This window comes from Hemiscyllium ocellatum, chromosome 9 (assembly GCF_020745735.1).
Source record: "Hemiscyllium ocellatum isolate sHemOce1 chromosome 9, sHemOce1.pat.X.cur, whole genome shotgun sequence".
Taxonomy (NCBI): Eukaryota; Metazoa; Chordata; class Chondrichthyes; order Orectolobiformes; family Hemiscylliidae; genus Hemiscyllium; species Hemiscyllium ocellatum.
Window position 1 is genome coordinate 105,562,651 of NC_083409.1, and position 12,528 is coordinate 105,575,178.

Consider the following 12,528-nt stretch of genomic DNA (forward strand, 5'->3'; position numbering starts at 1 on the left):
GGCTGATGCTCCAACACAATACTGAGGCAGTGCTGCACAATTGACAGATGGCACTCTCATGTTCTGATGCTAAACTGAGGCCTGGCCTACGATAGATTCTTGATCATTTGGGGAATTACGGGTTATAGTCATAGTCATGGTCATAGAGATGTACAGCACGGAAACAGACCCTTTGGTCCAACCCGTCCATGCCGACCAGATATCCCAACCCAATCTAGTCCCACCTGCCAGCACCCCGCCCATATCCCTTTAAACCCCGGGTTGTGGAGAAAGGGCAGGAAAACAGATGTGAGGAGGTCTCGGATCAGCCATAATTCCATTGACTAGCGGAACAGGCTTGAGGGACTGAATGGCCTTACTCCTGTTCCTCTTCTTTGTGCTTTTATTCTTTGGTGGGCAGGAAAGATCCCAAGGGTGTGGATGAAGAGCAAGGGGAGTTCATCCAGAGAAGATTTATGTTAATCCTTCTGCACGATCACATCAGTTCTGCCGAATCCCACTTTCCAGCTCTTGGTCTATTGCCCAGCAGCAGGGACATCCTGGCAGTTGGGGGAGGGTGAGGGGGGACGCAAACCCCCTGGCCCCATAGTTTCAAATGTTCCTAAACCCCACTTTTCAAAGGCCTGCCCACATAAAGTGCAGCACTTCAAAGAAAGTCCATTGGAGAAGATTTATGCCATTCGGCCCATTGAGTCTGCTCTGCCATTTGACCATAGCTGATATCTTTTTAAACCCCATTCTCCTGCCTTCTCCCCCTAACCCTCGATCCCTTTAGAACATAGAACATAGAACATAGAAGGATACAGCGCAGTACAGGCCCTTCGGCCCTCGATGTTGCGCCGACCGAATCCTACCTAACCTATACTAGCCCAATAACTTCCAAATGCCTATCCAATACCCGCTTAAATGACCATAAAGAAGGAGAGTTCACCACTGATACGGGCAGGGCATTCCATGAACTCACAACCCGCTGTGTGAAGAATCTACCCCTAACATCTGTCCTATACCTACCACCCCTTAATTTAAAGCTATGTCCCCTAGTAACACCTGACTCCATTAGCGGTAAAAGGTTCTTAGTATCTACCCTATCTAAACCCCTAATCATCTTATACACTTCTATCAGATCTCCCCTAAACCTTCTCTTCTCCAATGAGAACAGCCCCAAGTGCCTCAGCCTTTCCTCATAAGATTTTCCTACCATTCCAGGCAACATCCTGGTAAACCTCCTCTGCACTTGTTCTAAAGCTTCCACATCCTTCCTATAGTATGGCGACCAAAACTGCACACAATACTCCAGATGAGGCCTCACCAGAGTCTTATACAACTAATCTCTGTCTCTGTCATTGTTTTGGGCTCTGCTTTCTATAGCAATGCGTTCCACAGATTCAACACCTTGGGCTGAAGAAGTTCCTCCTTCATTTCAAAATTGCATTTGTGTAGCAACCTTCAGACCACTGGATGTCTCCAAGCACTTTACTGCAAATGATGAACACATGAAGTGCTGTGACATAGGAAACACAGCTGTCGATTGACACTTGGTTAGAGACTAAATAAAACTGCAGATGCTGGATTCCAAGGTAGACAAGCAGGAGGCTGGAAGAGCCAGGTACCATCAGGAGGTGGAAAACTGCCTGACTTGCTGTGTTCTTCCAGCTTCCTGCTTGTCTATTGACACTTTGCAATATCCAACACCAGAAGCAAGATGAGCACGATTTTAGTGGTGTTGAGCTTAGTTGTCCAAACAGCCAAAAACATGATGAACTCTCATTTTAAAAACATTTAAAAGTATGTACCTGAGGAGACAGGTGGTGCAGGATTGCTTTACCCACCTGACTGATCTCCCTTTCCACTGAGATTCCATGTCCCCACTTGAGGTTTGCATTCAGTGAAGCAGCAGCATCAACTAAGGTGATTACTTACAATGGACAAATGGCCTATGTGTCAATAGTGCCCCATAATGGTAGTAATGAGGTCTGACATCTAAGCTCAGGCCAGCCTTTGATCTACTGGTTAAGTGGTAGACACTTCAGTCCTGAACATTAACTTGAAGTAATTTCTGGTCCTGGAGTTCTATGTAGTAGGTTACCAAATCTCAGGGCCTCTCATCGAAACCTCCCTCTACAAGTTCGTCGACATGTCACATGCCACACTGACTTGGAAATAAATTGTTGTTCCTTCACTGGTACTGAGTCAAAATTCTGCAACTCCCTCCCTCCACCACGTACATTGGTGCAGTTCAAGAAGGGAGATCACCAACACCTTCCCTCATGCAGTTAGAGAACAGGCAATAAATTCTGCCATAGCCAGTGACGCCCACATCCCAGGAATGCATAATATTTTAAACATTTCTTGCTGGTATGGTGACTGTATGCAGCAAGATCCTACAACAGAAACAAGGAAAGTGCAAGAAACCAGTTATCAGCCAATCCTGAAGAAGTGCTTTTCCAGCATCTGTAGTTGTTTGTTTTCTTTGTCTGAAGAAGCACATTCTGTACTCAAAACGTTCCCTCTGTTTCACTCTCAACAGATGCTGCCAGATCTGCTAAGTTTCTCTAGTTTTATCTGTTTATCAATTAGTTTTTTTGGGTGGAACAATGGTTAGCTCTGCAGCCCCACAGCGCCAGGGACCTGGGTTTGATTCCACCCTCAGGTGACTGTCTGCGAGGAGTTTGCACATTCTCCCTGTGTCTGTATGAGTTTCCTATGGGCGCTGCGGCTTCCTCCCACAGGCCAAGGGTGTGCAGGTTAGGTGAATTGACAGTGCTAAATTGGCTGTAGCATCCAGGAATATGTAGGCCAGGTGGGTGAACCATGGGAAATGCAGGGTTACTGGGATGGGACGGGTCTGGGTGGGATGGTCTTCGGAGGGTCAATGTGGACTCGATGGGCCAAATGGCCTGTTCCATACTAACATTGGTTCGGGGGGAGGTATTGACCCAAAATGGAGGGCAATCTCTATTCTTTGTAAAATGACACAGATTCTTTCAAATTGACCCTCAGTATAATAACATCAACACAAGGGCAAAATCTCTGACAAAGTAGTGCGTTTTCAGCACTGAACAACCAATTGGGATCATCTGTTTAACTCTTGGGATTGCTGCTTAAGTGCTGTCCTACTCTACCCCCTTCCTTCTGTCATCTCTTTTCCTCCTCTCTACTTCCACGGTCTCCTCCCCTCTCTTCTCTCGAGCCTCTCCCTTCTCATAGAACATAGAACATAGAAAAATACAGAGCAGTCCAGGCCCTTCGGCCCTCGATGTTGCGCCGATCCAAGCCTACCTAACCTACACTAGCCCACTATCCTCCATATGCCTATCCAATGCCCATTTAAATGCCCATAAAGAGGGAGAGTCCACCACTGTTACTGGCAGGGCATTCCATGAACTCACGACTCGCTGAGTAAAGAATCTCTCTCCTACCTGCTGGGTTAGAAAACCGTGATTGAATCCAGTGAGCAGCCAATGTCTGCAATGATGCCTTGGGGATTTGGTCATTGTAAAGAAGTACCGTGTAGGAGATCAACCTGGGTCTAGGATGCTCCTTGCAGTCTCTATAGTTGCTGTCATGCAATAAACTTCACATCGCTTAGTCAAAATACTCTCGACTAGACCGGAAAACTGACCAGCTTAATCAGCTTTGCCCCCTTTGTGCTTGAAGTGACTCACACACAACTCTTCTGTTTCTCTCCTTCCTACTTTCTTCTCCTCCAGTACTCCCCTTTCCCCTTTCCCCTCTTCCACACAGGTGACCCCCTTTCCACCCCTCCCCCTCTCCTCCCCTGCTACCTTCCTCCGTGCCGACTCTTAAAACAAGTGTACCAAATTAGCTCTGAAAAATTTGATAACGACTTCATCCAGATTCGAGATTAATCTCTTTTCATCGAAAGATTTTTTTTTCCCATTCACTGCAATAACAGGCGTTCACAGATGTTGTGGGTGAAATTGGGCTTCGGTTTGAAAGTCGAAATCCCTGAAGATATTTGAAATCCACTAAACCAGGAGCAATAAAATCCTCCAATTGTGTTCTGGCAAGGAGTATGGGTACCGGAGCCCATAGCAGAATCTCCAAGACATTCATCAATGTCGATAAAATTCATACCATGTACAGCAAACAGCATTCTTTTTTTAAAATCACATATTTAACTCATTTTCTACCACCTCCCGAACAGCGAAAATCAATTATTTGCTGCACATTTTCAAAATGGGCTTTTTTTTCACAAGATTCTACATTGATGTCAAGGCTAGAAATGTCATGGTTTGTTAAAATACTCAGGGCTGGTGCAGTCAGTACAGTACACCATCCATTATCCAACATAGGGGGGCGTATCTTTCCCTCCTTTCCCTTGATCAAATGGCAGGGGAATGTGGGATAGGAGAGCCTTGGAAGTTCAATTGTATATGTGTGAGAATGCAAAGCACTGGCTGTAGGACAGGCCTGATGGACTGAAGCCTGATCCTGTCTGGCAAGGCTACTCATTCTGAACAATCTCCCATCATTTCATGCTCATAGGGGCCCGAGGAATTAAATTGTCCCTTGACCAAGTCCAAACTTGAAAGGGCTCAGAAAAGATTTACAAGGATGTTGCTAGGCTTTGGAGGGTTTGAGCTATAGGGAGAGGCTGAAATGGCTGGGGCTGTTTTCCCTGGAATGTCAGAGGCTGAGGGGTGACCTTATAGAGGTTTATAAAACCATGAGGAGCATGGATAGGGTAAATAGTCAATGTTTTCTTCTCAGGTTAAAAATCACACAACTCCAGGCTATAGTCCAACAGGTTTATTTGGAAGCATTAGCTTTCGGACCGCTGCTCCTTCATCAGGCAGCTGTCTGATGTTGAATTCAATCAACAAACACATTGACTTGGAATCCATTTATAACCCCCTAAGAAAAAGAACAGGAAATGACATCACCATAGAAAATGACATCACCACAGGCAATGACATCACCAACCCAAAGAAACTCAAACATATAAATAGAAAGCAGGAATCATCAGCGGTGCTTCATCTAGAGGCTCACTGAAGATGTTACATAGAATGGTGACAGTACATCTGACAATGAACCTTCCAGCTCAGTGAGCAAACCTACATCCAGAACCTCAACCTGAGCAAGAAATCTTCTCAAAAATGGTGAGAGCTCTTTTAGGATCAGTAACCTTGTAGCACTAGGGTCAGGATTCAGCCCATTAGCCTGTCCAACCATCCGACTGGATGAACTTCAATCTGGATTTCAGCTTCACAGCTCTACCCAAGGAAAGGTCATCAGTCCTGGTCTTCAAACTTCAACAAACATTCTCCTGTTGAGAGAATTCCTGAATTCTGCTACTATATTAATAAATTAATATTTTGTGGGCTGTGATTTATGTTGGAAATTGCATATTCCTGTCACGTCAGCAATTATAACATTAGCCTCATGGTGGCCATGTAACTAACATCAATTGCAATTAAAACACATCTGGTTCACTGATGTCCTTGGGGGAAGAGAATCAGCCACCCTTACCCAGTCTGGCCTATGTGTGACTCCACACCTATAGCAATGTTGTTGACTCTCAATTGTCCTCTGGGCTGGCATGGTGATTCAGTGGCTGGCTCAACTGCCTCACAGCACCAGGGACTCGATTCCAGTCTCGGGCAACTCTCTGTGTGGAGTTTGCACATCCTCCCTGTGTCTGTGTGGGTTTTCTGCAGTTGCTCTGGTTTCCTCCCACAGTCTGAAGATGTGCAGGTTAATTGGATTGGCCATGCTTAAATTGCCCTGTTGTTTTCTGAGAAGTGTAGGCTAGATGGATTAAGCTTGGGAAATCTGGGGTGGCAGGGATAGGGTCGGGGTCTGTTTCTGGGTGGAAGGGTCAGTGCAGACTCGATGGGCTGAATGGCTTCCTTCTGTACTGTAGGGATTGCGTGTTCTAGGGATAGACAATAAATGTTGTCTCGCCTGCTACATTCTATGAACAAATAAAAAGACGAAAACAAATATCATTGATATTTATTCTCTGCTCGCTGATCTTATTAATAGTGGAAATATTTTTCCTGATGGGCTTGAAACCATAACTCTCTGGTTACATGGGGAAGATGTATTTTGTTAATTCATGCTTGGTCTAGGGGTGTTGGCAGTGTATCACCTTCCCAGCCTCTGCAGCGCCTGTGAGGTGAATACTCCTTCAACATCAGCGCTGGCAACGTGGGAAAGAGGGGTGGGAGTCTCCTTCCCTGGGAGTGACTGAGTCAAAACAGGAAAGGTTGGAGTGATTGGATATGCTAATTATGATCATGCAATGATAGCCAAAGGGGGCTGCCAAAATTTAATTGATTAGGATTGCACTCATTTTCTTCCCTTCGGTGTCATTAGAATACTCTTTGCATTTATGTGGGCGGCTCAGTGGTTAGCACTGCTGCCTCATGGCACCAGAGACCTCGGTTCAATTCCAGCCTCAGGCAACTGTCTGTGTGGGGTTTGTACATTCTCCCAATGTCTCTGTGGGTTTCCTCTGGGTGCTCCGGTTTCCTCCCACAGTCCAAAGATGTCCACGTTAGCTGAATTGGCCATGGGAAATTGCCCGTAGTGTGTAAGGATGTGTAAGAAAGATGGATTAGCGATTGGAGATACAGGGATAGGGATCTTTGAGAAGATTTGCACCTCAGGTTGATTATAAATATGTACGTTAGCTCGCTGAGTTGGAAGATTTGTTTTCAGACGTTTTGTTACCATACTAGGTAACATCATCAGTGAGAGTCTCCGGTGCAGCGCTGGTGGTATGTCCCGCCTCTCCATTTATAGGTCTTGGTTTCTTAAGGTGGGTGATGTCATTTCCAGTTCCTTTTTTCAAGGTAAGGTAGATGGGATCTAAATTGATGTGTTTACTAATAGAGTTCTGGATAGAATGCCATGCCTCTAAGAATTCTTGTGTGTGTCTTTGTTTCACCTGTCCTAGGATGTGTGTGGTGTCCCAGTCAAAGTGGTGTCTTTCTTTGTCTGTCTGTATAGAAACTAGTGATAGTGGGTCATATCTTTTGGTGGCCAGTTGGTGTTCATGTATCCTGGTCAAGTTTCCTGCTAGTTTGTCCGATGTGGTATTTTTTACAGTTCTTGCATGGTATCTTGTAAATGATGTTAGATTTGCTCGTAGTATCTAATGGATCCTTTAGATTCATTAGTCACTGTTTAAGTGTGTTAGTAGGTTTGTGGGCTACCATGATGCCAAGGGGTCTGAGTAGTCTGAAAGTAATTTCTATATGTCTTTGCTGTAAGGTAATGTGGCTATAATTTTTGGTTGCATTGTGTCGACTTGTTTGGGGTTGTTTCTGAGGAATCGGCAGATTATGTTTATACAGGGATAGGCTATGGGTATGTGATGCTCTTCAGAGAGTTGGTGTGGACTTGTTGGGCCAAATGGCCTGTTTCCACAGGATTCTATTCTATTTAAACCAGACTATTCTCAGGTTGGGAGACTGTGACCAGTGTGCTGCTGCAAAGATTAGCCCTTGTGCCCAAGCTGTTCCCTGCCTGTACAAATGATTTGGATGTGAAGATCAAATGTAATATTTCCAAGTTAGCTGATGCCACAAAGTTAAAACCCAATGGACTGAATCACTGACTCCTACAGCTTTATTCTGTGCTCCATGTTCAAAAAAGTAGAGGTCATTCGTATTACAATGGGGCTCAAGAGAAGATAATTCCATCCATAGCAACAGGTCATAAATATCAGACACTGGCTGCTAACTCCGACATGGTACTCAGGAGAAATGATGGGTAAGGTGTGTGCTTCCACAGACCCCAGCTGGTCACAACAGGCTGAATAAACTGAAGGAATGGAAGGTGATCTGACTGAACCATACAATATTCTGAAGAGCGTGGTAGACACTTAGAGAGTGGTCAGTGCTCAGGAAATCGAGAACACAAGGGCACAGCCTCTGGCAAAAGGGCTGATCATTTAGAAATGCTATGAGGAGAAATTTCTGATCAAACCCATTGATCCTCTGATCTAACTCCAAGCTAACTGCATAGAAACAGGCCACTTGCCCTGTTGGGTATACGTCTGTTATCCTCCACGCACTTCTTTTCTGACCCTGCTGCATGTCAGTCAAAGGATTGTGACGGTTTGGAATTTTCTACACCAGAGGGTTTGGGTATTGCTTCATCTTTTAGGTTTATTTGGAAGCACTAGTGTTTGGAGCGCTGCTCCTTCATCAGGCAGCTGTGGAGCAGGATCATAAGACACAGAATGAACAATCTAGGTTTGTTCAATATATCATTTCAGTTGCATGGCATGGTAATCTTTTGCCACGAATTCTGTGTCATATGATCCTGCTCCACAGCCACCTGTTGAAGGGGCAGTGCTCCGAAAGCTAATGCTCCCATGACGACCTGGTCAGGTCCACGGCCCCCTACAACCCACTCTCCCATCCTGGCACTTTCCCCTGCCACCGCAGGAACTGTAAAACCTGTGCCCACACCTCCTCCCTCACCTCTATCCAAGGCCCTAAAGGAGCCTTCCACATCCATCAAAGTTTTACCTGCACATCCACTAATATCATTTATTGTATCCGTTGCTCCGTTGCGGTCTCCTCTACATTGGGGAGACTGGGCGCCTCCTAGCAGAGCGCTTTAGGGAACATCTCTGGGACACCCACACCAATCAACCACACTGCCCCGTGGCCCAACATTTCAACTCCCCCTCCCACTCTGCCGAGGACATGGAAGTCCTGGGGCTCCTTCACTGCCGCTCCCTCACCACCAGACGCCTGGAGGAAGAACGCCTCATCTTCCGCCTCGGAACACTTCAACCCCAGGGCATCAATGTGGACTTCAACAGTTTCCTCATTTCCCCTTCCCCCACCTCACCCTAGTTCCAAACTTCCAGCTCAGCACTGTCCCCATGATTTGTCCGGACTTGTCCTACCTGCCTAGCTCCTTTTCCACCTATCCACTCCACCCTCTCCTCCCTGACCTATCACCTTCATCCCCTCCCCCACTCACCCATTGTACTCTATGCTACTTTCTCCCCACCCCCACACTCCTCTAACTTATCTCACCACGCTTCAGGCTCACTGCCTTTATTCCTGATGAAGGGCTTTTGCCCGAAACATCGATTTTGCTGCACTTTGGATGCTGCCTGAACTGCTGTGCTCTTCCAACACCACTAATCCAGATTCTAAACAAACCTATTGGACTATTATCTGGTGTTGTGTGATTTTTAACTTTGTACACCTCAGTCCAACACCAGCTCCTCCACATCATCTTTTAGGACATCTAAGGTGAAGTGGACAAAAGTTTGGTCTCTGAGGCAATCAAGGGAAGTAGGGAATCCGGGAGAAAGTGGATTTGAAACCCAAGATCAGTCATGATCACGTTGAATGATGGACTGGTTTGACAACATTTCTGTTTTACTCCTGATCCTATTTCTTGTACTTCAGTATGTCCTGTTTATATTACAAATTTTCAGATTGAGCACTTTCTTTTAAAGTAGGGTTTACGGACTCAAATGCGATCCGAAATTCGAGCAAGTTGCTGTTCATACCTTGGCAAGTGGTGCCATCGTTCGGAGTGAACTCTTTCTTATGTTGTGAAGACTCATAACCTTCTACGCACGTGCAGTAATAACTCCCATGTGTGTTGGTGCAGGTCGCATTCTGTCCACATGTCAAGGTTGCATTCTGACACTCATCGTCGTCTGCAATAGAAAGATTACTTGTTATTCAAGTCATCTTCAATAAGAAGAAAAACTCACATTAACACTGTCTGACAACCAATGCAATATGTCTGGAAGTGTAGTCACTGTAATTTCAAGTTCTGCTTGAGGCCCAGAAAGGTGCCTTTGTAACATGGCCAAGTAGGTGGAGTATCAGTCTGAAAATACTTCCAATGCGTGCTAATGGGAAGAGTAGACGAGACTCCTGGTCAACCATGTGATAGGAAGAATGTTGGAGACCCTCCCAACATTTCCCATCACTCCAGGCTACATTATGTGTGTAAAAGTGTATGTTGTTACAGCAACGTAAATTCCTTGAGTTGTCTCAATTGGTCGGTTGACCAAAATGGATCAAATTGTTGCTACCAGGAGGGGGTTTGATCCTTGCAAGAGTTGGACTGGATTTGAGGTCTGCATTCTTGCCCCATTTTGGAGATTATGGTGCTGCAGATCAGGCCTTCCTTCAGGTTTAGGCAGTGTCTCTATTTTACCATAGGAAACCAAGCAGCTAATGGCATGGTGGCTCAGTGGTCAGTACTACCGCCTCATAGCACCAGGGAGCTGGGTTTGATTCCAGACATGCGTGACTGTGTGTGGAGTTTGCACATCTCTCTCTTTGTTTTTTGCTGGGTGCTCTGTTTCCTCCAACAGTCCAAAGATGGGCAGGTTAGGTGGACTGGCCATTGGAAATTGACATAGTGTCCAGGAATGTGCAGTCTGGGTTGATTGGCCATGGGGAATGTGGGGTATGGGGACAGGATGGGACTGGGTAGGATGCTCTTGAAGGGTTGGCATAGACTCAGTAGGCTGAATGGCCTCTATCTGCACTATAGGGATTCTGGGATTCAATACACAATAGGAGGATTCCACAGCATATAGCAACATGATAATAACCAGATAGTCTGTGTTTGGTGATTGAAGGATAACTATTGGCTAGAGCACTGGGGTTAATTCTCTGAATTTTCTTCAAAATAAGGTCATGGGATCTGCTTTGATCATCTGAAAGGATTGCACCCTTGGCTTAATGGGTCACCATTGCTTTTTGGACTGGACTGTTAACCACAATTTTTGTGCTCAAGCCGCTGGAATGGGATTGAACTCTCAATGTTTTGGCTTGAAAGAGAGTGTTGGGACTGTAGTTTTAGGACTACAGTGGTAGAAGAGCACTACCCTGGAGCTGTATGATCAGGCTCACTTCTAGTGGAGATATTAAACTAAAGTTCTCTTTGTCCTATAAAATCAGCTTCAGAGGTCTTGCACCAACAATCCAAAGCAGGATAGGGGAATTGTTCTTCACAACAGCATTACATAATCAACTGTTTTTGGTTGTGATGAGTGGTCATTGACCTGGAGTGTTAATTAGGTTCCTCTGCCCTGAGATGTTGCTGATTGTTTCAATTTTTAGACCATAAATCCATATAATCATAAGATCCCTTTGGCCCATTGACTGTGCTCTGACATTCAATGAGATCATGATTGATCTGATAATCCTCAACTCCATCTTCTTGCCTTTTCCAATTCCATTACTGATTAAAATTTTGTTAATCTCAGCCTTGAATATACTTAATGACCTAGAATTGACAGCCCTCTGTGGAAAAGAATTCCATAGATTCACTACCCTCTGAATTCTTTACCATAAAGGCCATTGCAGGCCTCAGATTTCGAGATCTATCCACATCTCTCAGATTTCTAGCAATCAGGATCATTTGCTTTTGCATTAATGCTTTGCTTGATGGTTGGCCAACACTTAGCCCCCAGACACAATCGCCAAGAATCTTGCCAGGCACAGACCCTATGACGTGTTTGTGAAGCACAGCAGTTCGGGCAGCATCTGAGGACCAGGAGGGCTGATGAAGGGCTTTTGCCTGAAACATCAATTCCCCTGCTGCGTGACTGGCTGTGCTTTTCCAGCAACACACTCCTGACTCTGATCTCCAACATCTGCAGTCCTCACCTTCTCCTTTGATGAGTTTCCTATGTTATAATGGTGACTACACTTCAAAGAGTATCTTACTGACTGTAACTTGAGCCTACCTACCCTGAGATTGAAAGATGTGATATCTGAGAGCAAGATTATTCTTTTACTTAGTTCATCAAATTCCATCTATTTCAACTGCAAAGCAATGCTTGGGCCCATTAGATTCTTCATCAGTAGCAAGACCAGTGCCACCAGACTTCATTGGAATGACCTAATTGTTTCTTTCATATATCTTGCTGCCTTGTGGAGTCATAGGGTTCTGCAGCATGGAAAAAGGCCCTTCAGCCCATCGTATACAAGGATGTTGCCAAAGTTGGAGGATTTGAGCTATAGGGAGAGGCTGAATAGGCTGGGCCTGTTTTGTCTAGAGTATCAGAGGCTGAGGGATGACCGTTTAGAGGTTCATAAAATCATGAGGGGCATGGATAGGACAAATAGACAAAGTCTTTTCCCTGGGTGGGGGAGTCTAGAACTAGAGGGCATAGGTTTATGATGATAGGGGTAAAATTTAAAAGAGACCTAAGGGGCAACGTTTTCACACAGAGGGTGGTGCGTGTATGGAATGAACTGCCGAGGAAGTGGCGAGGGTTGGTACAATTATAACATTTAAAAGGCATCTGGGTGGATATATAAATAGGAAGAGTTTAGGGGTAATGGACCAAGGGCTGGCAAACGTTACTAGATTAGATTAAAATGTCTGGCCAGCATGGACGGGTTGTACCGAAGGGTCAGTTTCCATGTTGTACATCTCTATGATTCTATGTCCGCCGTAGACACCTCACTATTCAAATCTCATTTTTCAGCACTTGGTTTACGGCATTGTAAGCCTTGACATCACAGTGCACATCTCAATACTTCTTCAATGCCA

The 12,528-nt window shown here is 45.2% G+C and overlaps 1 protein-coding gene across 1 annotated transcript in view; it reads right to left on the reverse strand.

Annotated features, from left to right (window-relative positions):
* Window positions 1–12,528, reverse strand: part of adgrl4 (adhesion G protein-coupled receptor L4) — a 163,738-nt gene that overhangs the window by 87,181 nt on the left and 64,029 nt on the right. The window contains exon 3 of the mRNA XM_060830634.1: window positions 9,512–9,664. Coding sequence (XP_060686617.1) covers window positions 9,512–9,664 — 153 coding nt within the window. The remainder of the gene's footprint in view (window positions 1–9,511; window positions 9,665–12,528) is intronic.